We start from the raw sequence: 13135 nt of genomic DNA on the forward strand, positions 1-13135 counted from the left end.
CATCATTGTTTTTGGACTAATGTCCCCGGAAAAACCCAATGCGGGAAAACCGGTGCAGCTATTCAGAGGGTTTTATTATTATGCAGTTTCAGAATACAACCTGGGTGCCAGAAATGGCTCACCCAACAGAGAATGCCCTCGGCAATAGTACTTCACAATCGGAGACAGATATTCTGGCTAAATCATTGGATGAACGATTCCACAACAACAATATAGCTTCCACTTCTCTGCGTCACCCTGATAGGGACTGCGTCACCCTATCCAACTCTCCAGCTCCAATCTGTCCCACTAAAATCTCGCAACGCTGCCTCTAAGGTCTGTGTCATCCTCTTTGGCCTAGCGTCAGACTATCTGGCCCAGCGTCAGCCTCTCGGGACTCTGCGTCAGCCTCTGGAGCCTCTGCGTCTCACATGCTGGCCCTCACTGGCTCTGCGCAGCTCCTGGCTGCCTCTGCGTGGCCTCTGGCTGCCTCTGCGTGGCCTCTAGTTGGCTCTGTGTCAACCTCTCCCGGCTTCTGCGCTGATCCTCCCGGTACTAACTCTGCCTCTCTGCTATGTATTCACTGCCCCTCATCTGTAACTCAGATCACTTCGCTCAATTTCCTCAGCAAGCCCTGCCCCAAAAAATTGAGTTCTTGATCTCTCTTGGTGTGTTCTCCAACTGGCCCTCAAGCCTCCTCTTATACTTTTCTCATTGGTCCTTCAACGACCGAGATTAAATCTCTAATCAACGACTAAGATTAGATTTTGCTTGATCCATGACATTTGGACCATTCTAACCCAGTTTTATATTAATTCACATTAATATTGATTTTTCCTAAGTTTAGACTTAGGAACTCCATTAAAAATATTAATTATTTTAATATCTCCCAAATTGGTTAGATTTTGCCCAAACCATTTCTAGGTCTTGGAGATCTCACGTGCTTTAGCCTCTCCATCAATTTTCATGGCTAGAGCACATCCGATGCTACCCCAAATCAACACTCCCTCTTAGCGAGGACCGTGCTCTAGTAATACTCCTCACTGAGCATCACCCTGATCATCCAGCATCGGTCCCTGTGCTGATGCTAGGCCTCCCCGCCCAACATCCTCTGCACTACTGCATCCTGTACTGCTGCCCATGGCCCTGCCACTGCCACTGCTGCATCTGTACGACAACTCCCTCTGCATCTATGCTGCTTCCCATGGCCCTGCCACTGCCACTGTTGCATTTGCACTGCATCCCCTCTCATCATGCTGCATCGTGCTGCCCATAGCACTGCCACTGCTAATTGTTGCACTGCAACTCAGTTACTGAGAAGCAAGTAACTGATCCTCCCAAATCTGACATCTCTGTCAGGCTAAAGACACTCCCAATGCTGAAGCTCCCTCTGTTGTTGACAAGTACTCCCTCTCTGACCTCTGCGCTACTGCAACAACTCCATGCATCTCACACTATTGCCTCATGATGTCCTGGGACTCCTGCACTGTAGCATTCTCTGTCGCTCCATCTACATCCGTCTCTATCAACATCTGCCAGTCCTGCTACTCCTCCTTGGGGCTCCCATAGCTAGGTATAATTTAAGAGGTTGGGTACCTCGAGGATCTTGCCCCTCATCGCTTGTAGTCCGTATGACTATAGCTCGATGTCTCCCCACTTCCTCTCAGTGGCGCATGAGCGCTCATGGCACAATCGTCATCTGTCTTCACTTCTTTCTCCACCCTCGCTGGTGTTGCCTTGGTCTCAGAAGCCTCTCCCTTGCTTTTCTTCCTTGAACACTGGTTCACATAGTGACCCAGTTCCCCACAGTGGAAGCATTTTACCTTGGAGAGGTCCTTCTTCTTCCGTTTCTCCTGCTTTCCCGCAGATGCTAGGGCAACATCCTCCTCTTCCCCCTTTTTGATTTTGATCCCCTTGCTGCTGCTTCCTGCCTTGGTCAGCTTTCTGATCTCTTCTTGATGAAGAGCCGCCCACAATCCTCCGAATCTAGAAGACTCGCCCTGCCCAGTAAGCTCTGGACAAATACCTCCCAATCCTCTGAGACTACGTTCAGTGCGGTCCTCACCAACATCTCCTCATCCGGCGTGGCCCCTATGGAAGTCAGCTGATCCCGGATCTCCATCAATCTCCCGAGGAAGATATCTATTTGCTCGCCCCTCTGCATCTGGTATGACCACAACTAATTTTCTAGAAGCATCTTCCTTTGCACGGAAGTATGCTGATACAACTTTAGGGCTTCCCACATCTCATTTGCCTTGCCCTTCTAGGCAATATGTGGTACCACATGATCCTTGACCCCGTCAAGAATGATACACTTAGGCCTGGCCATTGCCTCCTCGTACTTCTCATTTTTAGCCGGGTCAATTGCGATCGCTATCGTTTTCAAGGCGAAGTGTTTGATGCGATACCTGTCTAGAATGGACAAGATCTTGGTCTTCCAGACTACGAAGTTTGAAGCTCCGTCCAGTCTATCCTGATCCCTTAGCCCATTCATTGCCATTTCACTGCTCCTCTTTCGAGTCTCTCTATTTCCCTCCTGGAAGTCCTTTGATCGACTTCCGCTGAGTCTCTCAACTTCTCGTCTGGAAGTTCTCGGTTTGACTCCCTTTGAGCCTCGATTTCCCTTCTGGAAACCCCTCTGCCAATGTCGAGATGCCCCACTTCGATCGTTTGTGCAATTGCACCACTGATCCGGATTTCTTGGCTAGAAATCCTCGGCAGCAACTCCCTTCACCTTGGTCTTGCCCTGTTAGGTATTGTTCTGACCACAATATCCCACCAGCTTCGCTCCGCAACTTACCCACAACCGCCTATGCCCCAGCAATCTAAAGGTTAGAGCCTTTGGGCTATGCGTAATCCTGGCACTGGCAAAATCTGCACCTCCTGGCCACAACGTCGATCCTTCCTGACTGAGAAAGATGATTGGGCACTGCGTAGGTCAGGTCTGCTCCTCTCTGCCTCAACGTTGATCCTCCTCCTGGCTCATACTGATGACATAGGCTCTCTGTGTCACCCCTTCCTTGCTGCTTACTGCTAGGAACAACTTCTGTCACTCAAGATAGTTGTTTCTGTTGCTGCTGCTCTGCTCGGCTGATGCCTTCAGTTATCCTGTGATCTGCAACCATGCTCTGATACCATGTTGGAATTTCTAAGTTTAACCCGTTAGAAATTCTTCCTGTACTATCTGATTTATTTCTTCCTACTTGTTCAATTACTTAACAAGTTATTTACCATATAAATACTGAAAATAAATACAAGTACAGTATCAACACATACAGATCATCAATTGAAGGGAAAACAAGCACACAAGTGACACCATTGTTTTTGGACTAATGTCCTTGGAAAAACCCAACGCGGGAAAACCAATGCAGCTATTTAGAGGGTTTTATTATTATGCAGTTTCTGAATACAAACAGGGTGCCAAAAATGGCTCACCCAACAGAGAATGCCCTCGGCAGTAGTACCTCTCAGTTGGAGAGAGATATTCTGGCTAAATCACCGGATGAACGATCCCACAACAACAATACAACTTCTACTGCTCTGCGTCACCTTGATAGGGACTGCGTCACCCTATCTAGCTCTCCAGCGCCAATCTGTCCCACGAAAATCTCCCAATGCTGCCTCTAAGGCCTGCGTCAACTTCTCTGGCCTAGTGTCAGCCTCTGGAGCCTCTGCGTCTCACACACTGGCCCTCACTGGCTTTGCGCAGCTCCTGCCTACCTCTGCGTGGTCTCTGGCTGCCTTTGCATGGTCTCTAGCTGGCTCTGCGTCAACCTCTCCTGGCTTCTGCGTTGATCCTCCTGGTACTAACTCTGCCTCTCTGATATGTATTCACTGCCCCTCAGTTGCAATTCAGATCACTTCACTCAATTTCCTCAACAAACCCCGGCCCAGAAAATCGAGTTCTTGATCTCTCTTGGTGTGTTCTCCAACTAACCCTCAAGCCTCCTCTTATACTTTTCTCGTTGGTCCATCAACGGCCAAGATTAAATCTCTAATCAACGACTAAGATTAGATTTGGCTTGATCCATGGCTTTTGGACCATTCTAACCCAGTTTATATTAATTCACATTAATATTTTATTTTTCCTAAGTTTAGACTTAGGAACTCCATTAAAAATATTAATTATTTAATATCTCCGAAACTGGTTAGATTCTGCCCAAACCATTTCTGGGTCTTGGAGATCTCACGTGTTTTAGCCTCTCCACCAATTTTCGTGGCTAGAGCACATCCGATGCTACCCCAAATCAACAGAATGGTCTCTTCCAAGCAACAAATTGTATTCATATCTTCTATTACTTCCAAGTTCCAAATTGTCTAGTTCATTGGGACAATCCTCCATCAGGGGTTTGTTCACTTTGGCCTAGGATGGTAGGGGAGATCAAAGGTTAGTAGCTCCTCCTCCTCATCAATAGGTGATGGCTCCTTTAGGGCTTGAGCATATTCTCCAAGTGCCTCTATTTGAGACATTTCTCTAGGGTCCCTGTGAGGGATCCTCTCTTTTTTGGGACTCCGAGCTTTGTATGTTTTTGTTTATTTGATGAGATTGTAGATTCTAGGTCTTTGACCTCAAAAGATAGATATATCTTTTCTTTTAGTATCAGCACTCACACTCCCCCTTAGTATTATTTCTGATGTATCTAGCAGTCCCTTTGACCTAATTATGTTCACTTGTTGGACATAATGAAATTATGTTATGCTATTTAAAAATATTTATAAGGTCTAGTTATTCCGCTTAAATAATTCAAATGTTTGCTTTTTCATAAACTATTGACACTTTTTCAACTTGCCTTAGTTTTTCCCAATAGGCATACTTTTTGACTCCTGTTTGCAACAACAGGCACAAAATTGGAGTTGGTCTGATACCATGTAGGTTATTCATGTGCACACACATTTACACAAACAAGGGTGGAGAGAGAAATACATCTCTCACTCTCTTATAATGTCTCGAGTGTCTCTTTACTCTTTTGTAATACTACTATGTGGTTAAGAAGGTTTAACAACCTAACCTCTGACCTCAATATTAAATGTGTTCACATGTATAACACAAAATAAGACGTGTTAATGGCCAAAATATTATTGAATGTTACATAATGGTATCCCATCACAGGTGGAAGTGTGCTCTTGGAGCCTCATGCATCTCAGTGAGGAAGATAAGGTCCCATGTGAAAATCACATCCTTGAAGGCACCCAAAGAAGACCAAAACATAACCACGGCAGTTCCAACATGCAGTAAGATAGTAGCTGACCCCTACTTAATTTGAGACTCGAGAACACCATCAAAAGACTACACAAGGAAAATAAGGACATCAAACAGGATAATGACAAAAAAACACAATGTTTGATAGCAATAAGTTTCTTGAAGAATGTGAAACTACAAAGAGGAGATGGTGAACGTTTATGTTTGTATACATCAAACAGTTGAGAAGAACAAGAAGATAGAGGAAATGCCATCCCGGAGCTAAAATTACATATCAACAAGATAAACATTAAGTTTTCACTTCATGGATTGGGCTATAAATAGTAAATACTTTGGTTTATAATAAGATGGAGAATACTATAATTACCACTCCAGTGCTCATACGGTTCACAGGTACTACTAAATACTGAAATGTGGAGAACTCCAGAAAGGATAAAGGATAAATTTACTATAAGGTGATTTTTCCCACTAGCTGTGTCATGTTTCAATTGCTATCTCTGTTGGGATGACATCAACACAAGATAACATATTGAAAATTAAGAGTATAACTTCTTACGAAGTGTTAAATCACCACATGAATCTTTGAAATACTATTCATTTTTGATGATATCCTGATAATGCAACTAGTTATGGCATATTTTGATTGTAATAGGAAGAATATAGGTAAGTTATGCTTTAAAGAGAGAGCATTATAAAGGGGGATATCCGGTCATGATCCTCTGAATAGTTTAAGTAAAATCAATAATTGATAAATTAATAGATTTAAATTTAATTAAGGGACTCCTTTGAGGTGCCTGATGACACGCCATATAAGGCTGACGTTGCACTGTTGCACAGATCACAGAACATCACGTTATTTGGTATTATATATGACTATTACTAGTGGGTAGTTTCTGGAATCACTGCTGTATATGCATTCAAGGACTGCCACAAGACTGTTAGACCTCCAATCCTCTGGGCTTGAACAAGTTGAAATTTGAAATAGCTTCTCTTAAGTGTAATCATGGCTGCAAAGAATAATTGAACATAAAGTTATGTCAATTGAAAAAGAGTTCCCAGATATTGCATAGCAGATAGCTGGCACTTTTCTTGCTTGTTTAAGTAGTTTGACACAACTCTCTTGCTTCAGTTATTTCCCATTATGAAATTGAAAACTCACCTAGGAAAAGTTTCTGTTGACTTTGTAGATTGGGCAAGGAACTTATAGCAATGTGTATAAAGCACGTGACCTTGAGAGTGGAATGATTGTCGCCCTGAAGAAGGTACGTTTTGACAATTTGGAGCCAGAAAGTGTTCGGTTTATGGCACGAGAGATACAGGTTTTGCGCAGACTTGATCATCCCAACGTTGTGAAATTGGAGGGACTGGTCACATCACGAATGTCATGTAGTGTGTACCTTGTATTTGAATATATGGATCATGATCTTGCTGGACTTGCTGCATGTCCTGGTATCAAGTTCACTGAAGCACAGGTTTGTGAGAGTTTCACTATAAGCACAACAAACTGGCAGGCATTTTTCATTCTATAGGTCTGCATGCTGAAGTTTTTTGTCTTATATGTGCAATACCTATATGGTCGGTTTAGTGGTCCTCCTAAATATCGATTTATCACAACTGAAGATTTAACTATGATGTAGAAAGATCCAGATGTTAGAATATTAAACTAGGAATTGTCTCATGGTTCACTTTCTATTTTCTAAGGCTTTAAGATCCGTGGCTGGAATTCATTGGTCTTTAACAGGTTAAATGTTACATGCAACAATTGCTGTCGGGGCTTGATCACTGCCATGTGTGTGGCATACTGCATCGTGATATAAAAGGCTCAAATCTTCTAATTGATAATGAAGGCATTCTAAAGATAGCTGACTTTGGTCTTGCAAATTTCTTTTCTCCTGGTCAGAAGCAGCCCCTAACAAGTCGAGTAGTGACACTTTGGTACAGACCTCCAGAACTATTACTGGGTGCTACAGATTACGGAGTTGGTGTTGATCTGTGGAGTACCGGCTGTATACTTGCTGAACTGCTGGCTGGCAAGCCTGTTTTGCCAGGTAGAACAGAGGTAGTTCCACTATTCATATTTAAATCTGTTTAATGATTGGCACATGGATTGAAATTAAGGTTGTAGGAAGTTTGATTTATGGCAAGGATGTATGCTATTCCAGCTTTTTTATGAGGTTTGATTTCATATGCCTCTTGTTTACTAATGAGACTCAACAATGAAGCTTTTATCTTAATGTTGCACTTGCAACATTGTTTCCTATTTTTTCGTCTGCAGCATTTTGAAGAGTGTGGGAGTTTATTTATATATCTCTGCTTTTTCTTCTAGTATGTGGTTGGCCATGGATGGTGACACAAAATCTGGAGTATCTAGAGTTGGAGCTCTTTATGTTGCTTGTTTATTGAATTTTACAGTTTGTTTACATGTAGGGGAGGATGCCTACTGTGTCAAGAGAAACATCTAGGCCTGATCTTGTGATTCAAGCTCCTTTGTTTATTTGTGGAAATTGTTTCTGACCATGGAGTTGCAGCTTTGTGACAAGAGAGAGCCACAACCTTATGAGATGATAGGACAAAGATCTTCAAAGGTTGGGTGCTTCGGACAAATAGCAGTCTATTGTAATGACTTTGAGTGACATGCCTGTATTGTATGTGGTCGTGACAATCTAATTTTGCACTCCTGCAACTGTCAGCATAGGAGAGAGGTTGCATCTGGCAATGACAGACCAGGGGTCCTGAAGCAATAATTTCATAGATAGCTTGCTGCTCAACTATTGTTTGTTGTGAAGGCTTGCATAGTCCGATGATGATGAACTGAATGCCCATGGAAACTTGGTCAACACAGATAACGTAATCTTTTAGAAGTACACACTCTCAAGTTCTGTGATTTTTTAGAAGTAAAAAGAAGTTCCATAAGCAAAGATGTCTTTGATTTGGCATGCAATGTGTTAGTGGGAGTTTTACTATTCTATTTTGTCTCCAAAGAAGAAAATTAGGTGGTCATCTTGGTTGACTACCTGAGATTAGTTTTTGTTTATCCTGGAATTGGTTGATATACTTGGTTTACAGTTTAAGTAATAGAAAACTTCTTGAAATGGGTTCCAACTATTTGATGATTTAGAACTCCATTAGTTTGGTTTCCATTCATTTCATGAATAGCTTTTTATCTTTGCTTGCACCTAGGAATTAGGCAAGTCAGTAGTATTTTGGGCTTAATTGTAATATAAATGTTAAGTATAATATCCATTAGTATGGATCGCGTGGGACCATTATCCCCTAATTGTGATAGCTGTGCCAGTGTGTATATAAATAGTGGCTTCTGCCACGCTGTGTATGTTGGCTATTGTTTTGTTGTGCAGCAAAATGCAATGCATGTTCTCCTTTTACAGAGAACAAAGTTCTGGAATGTAATAATCAATTCAGACTATGATGTGCCTATAATATAAAATCATTTTAGGGCTATTTGCTCCTGAGTGCAATTTTTATGAATCAATTGTGATTGTTATTGTGTTTCGGAATAATGTCATCATGGTATCAAAATGGGTGATCGTGGTCACAAATGATGAGAGAGCAAATCTCTCTTGCTGAGGGATGAACACACCATGATTAAATGTGTGGTCACTTGCATGCAAGTGGCACACTGCTGTGAAGGTGTTGTGGAATGTCGTGGAATCTAAATACTACTGCGGATACAGATTTGATCATCACAGAGGCATATGACAATATTAGCATCAGAGGTTCTCTCTGAAAATAAGAGAGCGTTGTCACAACCTGCAGGCCAAGCTCTTTGTTCTATTAAGTTTTTGTTTTAAATGCTGCATATATTACTTTAAATGTCAAATCAGTACATCATGGAACCAAAAAATTATATCACATGAACAAGGGTCTTGGCAAAATCCATTTCTGAAAAACCCAAGAGGGCAACCATATTACCTTGTGCTCCAAGAGAGAGGGACTCTACACCTCCCCAAAACATTGAGTTTGATTGTCACAAGCATAGCCAATTCCTGCTAAGCTCCTCAAATCCTCTAGGTGAAAAGAGGAGGGAACCTCCTGAAAAGTAGCTTTACATCAATGCTTCCATAGAAAGCCAATAGCAATCAACTGTAAGGATGCCATAGGTATTTGCAGCTGCCCCAAATCATCCAAGTATCACCCAGAAGGGGACCTTTCCATTAAAGCGGGGCAGTAAAAAGAAGTGAAATTCAGCCTGCAACCATGTCTAAAACATTTTTGCAACCCCTCATCTTCCAAAAACATGCACAACCATTGCAAATGCTCAAGGTTTTTTGATTTCAGGTTCTGTCCCACTTAAGAGGCTGCTTGGTAGGTTGTGTTTGGGCTTTTCGCTTGGCAGTTTGAGGGACCTTGGATGCTTGGGATTTGGCATCATGTCCAATTTGGATGTTCTCATCACCCGGTGGTCAAGTTGGTCTCTTGGCTAGCTTTTACTGGAAAAATATTTGCTAGGAAAGGTCTCTTTTTGTTGAACCATGAACATCAACAATGACATGCCCAGTGTGCTCTTAACCAGGCAAAAAACATCACTTGTTAGATAAATTTGTGTTAAAGGGCCTTTGCCGCATGATTCCTGAAGAGACTTTTAAAAATGCAGTTATATGGATTAGGTCTATGTTGGAGAGATTGGAGATGGAGGAATGGAAGGCCCTTCTACATCTATGTGTCCAGGGATCTTTATAATATTTAGGGCACATTGCTGACATTGTCCCTCACTTGAGTAAAAAGGTGGGGCGTAAGTATCTATAGGCACACTTGTTGAGGAGATGTCAATCCATTTGGAAATCACATTCTTCTTTTAATTACAAAGTTTGGGTGTTGTTTCTTCTCCAACAAGGTTTGGGTCAAAACTATGTTTTTTTTCCTTTATTGAAAAGAATAATTAATGTAGCATGACAGTTAAATCAAGACACCACCGCCACCACAAGGAGGAAGGAGGGAGTGGAGTCACCATTTGGTTTGGGGTAAAACGGAGAAAACCTAGGAGGGGAAGAGAGGAAGAGAAAAGATAGAGAGAAGACCTTTAGATTGATTTGTGTTTTGAAGTTAATTAGGTTATATAGGGCTGTAGATTGATTGGAGTAATTAGGTTTTTACAAGAAATAGGAAAGAACAGCAAACTATGTAAGGCTAATTTACTGGTTTCCTTTGGTGAGCTAATTAACCTAACTAATGAAGATGAAAGAGGGACAAAGGAAGGAACAAACTCAGAAAATGTTGTTGTAGGTGCTAAACCTACTTGAGCTGAAAATGAGTGATGTGATAGACCTCCAAGAGAGTGATGCTGCACTCTAATGGACCTGCACATGCTGCTACACCTTCCTGCAAAATAGACTTGATCCCAATATCCAATACAATGCATTATAATACACTATATTTACCATAAAATAATAAAAAATGAAATATTGGGTGGGGACCTAATGTGCCCTTAGAAAGGTGTTCCTCCCTTACCCTAGTTGTGCTGGAACCTCCCTTGAGTTAGAAGAGTTGAATTATTGAAGGCATGAGAGGGAAGGAAACCAATGGAGATGCCCTAAGAGAAGACAACAAGCCTTCAAGGAAGAAACCAAAATAGAAGCAAGAGATATCTATAGAGGTGTTGGAGATGATAGGACCAAGTAGCCAAAGAGTGTATAGGAGTAGAGGAGCTAGATCAAAGAGAGATTTATAAAGAGGACTAGAAATATAAATAGGCTTGGAAATGAACTCAAGACATAAGTGAACGTTGACTCGGCAAAGTATGTCATTTGTTGGAAGTGTGTTGTGGGTTTTGACTGCAAACCTTAGGTTTGTGCTTTGCACTGCAATTGCAAGTAATTCCATTCAAAATGCACACTCTATTCATTGGGCCTTGAGTCATGGTTGTGGTATGGCCTATGAAAGTTGTGGTTCGCTCAACACCAAGAAATTATGAAAGGGGCAAGAGAGGTTTGACCTAGTAGACCTCTTTTAAAGTGTGCCCAAATGGATTTGGGCCATGGAAGACTTGAAATGAAGCACTCCAACTAATTATGGGCAGATTAGAGGCACAAATCCCAAGACATATCCCAACAAGTAGGAGAGTGTGCTAAATGGGTACCCTAAAGGGTCTAGTAGAGTCATAGCAATGACCAATGGCTAGAAACAAGGGAGAAGGCAACGGGGAATGTTACTGTTACCTCAAAATCTAGTAGGCCTTGTGAGAAGCCTCACAAGGCAAGAGCCAGACCAAGATTCAACAAGGTGTGTTGACCACTACGTGTCAACTTCCCAGCAGTACACCCCCTTTTCTTCGCAAAAAGGGATATCGCTTGATCGACATGGCCGTGCCATTCGACAGTCATCGACAGCTTGATCAATTTATGTTGTAAACCCAGTCTGCATATTTAATTGTAAATAATCTTAGCAGAGTTGAGTCATGTATGTAAATTGCCTAGGTGGACCTAATTTTCTAGTGATAATCTACGTTCCGGAAGGTTTTTTGTCTCACCGATCTATGATCGGCAGAGTTTTCCTTCAGCCTAACCCCAAAGCCGGAATGGATTTTGTCAATAGAATCTTAGGAGAATCTTAGTGTGTTAATCTGCTAGATTATAGTTGTGTCGCAGAACTGGGTGGTTTATGAGGGTCTATGTCAAATGGGTTCTCCCCCTTGAGATGTAAAGTTGTAAAAGTCATGATGTAAAGTGTCTTGAGGGTTAGAAAATGTTTTTAATCCCCTCTTAAGTCCTAAGTCCTAGGTCCTAGGTGATTTTTCCAAAGGCTAAGTTCGAGGATCCATTTAAAAATAAATTAAAAAAATTTAAAAATTTAAAAATTAAAAAAAATAAATAAAAATAATAATAAAAAAATAAAAAAATAAAAAAATAAAATAAAAAATAAAATCAAAATAATAAAATAATTAAATAAAGTAAAAACTTAAAAAATAATAAAATAATAATATTTTGAGTAAATAAATGCAGAATTTCAATTTTTTAATGCATTAAAAATTCGACGGATGAGATTAAGAGATATCTTGATCTTCATCGACGGTCGAGATCATTTTAACATGGATCACTCGAACTAGCTGTTGGGATTTTTTTACTTTAAATAGGGTGCTAGGGGTCATTTGAGATCAGATTCGATCTTGGAGTCTTGTGCTGAAGAAGCTCTCTTGTAAACTTTTCTGGTGCTAATAAAGAAAGATTTTGGGGTTCAAATCTTGCTGGTGTTACTCTCTGGAAGTGCTGTGAGCTATTTTATTTTCTGCATATTTTAACTTTCAGCCATTAATAACAGCTTATTATAGAGTATTGTTGAGCACAGGTATCTTGTTCACTTGCTAGGGTTTGAATGGTATTAGGGTTTCTGGAGTAATGGCAGGTATCTCCATTGCTTTTTGAGATCTGGTATTATTTTCTCTCTCTTTACTGATGGTTGAAGTAAGCTGTGCAGGAAAACCTCATTGAAGAAGATTAGCGGGTGTTTGGGGAAGTTCTCGGCTGAACCAGCCAACTCCCGCAAGCATTTTTCTTGCTGAGCCCAGCTGGTTTTGATCTTGGGTCTATCATTCAGTTTATTTTTCTGAATTTGCATGAGAGATTTTCTGAAGCTTTTCATAATAAATCTGATATTCTGAAAATATTACTGCTGTTATTGCTAAATCTGGATGTTCAAGGGTCAAAAGCTGTAAATTACTTAGTTGATCTAGGGTTCCATTTTTTTTTTATACATATATTATACAGGGGTTTGCCTTTTCTTCTGCAGGTTACAGGTGACACAGAGCAGAGAAATCCAGATATAATTTTCGAGGAGAAGTTTCATAGGTTTCTGGGCTAAATTCTATGCGTGTTATCTCCACACTGTTCCCCATTCCACAATCGAGTTTACCCCAAACTGCTCATTGCCCACCAGCGTGCTTTTTCTGCTCCAAAGTCTGCCGCTTGCCTGTTCACGCATATCTACCTACTCTATCTCTGCGCT

The 13135-nt window shown here is 41.2% G+C and overlaps 1 protein-coding gene across 1 annotated transcript in view; it reads left to right on the plus strand.

Annotated features, from left to right (window-relative positions):
- Positions 1 to 13135, plus strand: part of LOC149141837 (putative serine/threonine-protein kinase At1g54610) — a 191919-nt gene that overhangs the window by 33959 nt on the left and 144825 nt on the right. Inside the window, exons 2-3 of the mRNA XM_089449130.1 lie at positions 6367 to 6651; positions 6921 to 7238. Coding sequence (XP_089305256.1) covers positions 6367 to 6651; positions 6921 to 7238 — 603 coding nt within the window. The remainder of the gene's footprint in view (positions 1 to 6366; positions 6652 to 6920; positions 7239 to 13135) is intronic.

The sequence above is a fragment of the Pinus tabuliformis genome, chromosome X (assembly GCF_031772625.1).
Source record: "Pinus tabuliformis cultivar Carrire ecotype Pingquan chromosome X, CPIR1, whole genome shotgun sequence".
In the NCBI taxonomy this organism is placed as follows: Eukaryota; Viridiplantae; Streptophyta; class Pinopsida; order Pinales; family Pinaceae; genus Pinus; species Pinus tabuliformis.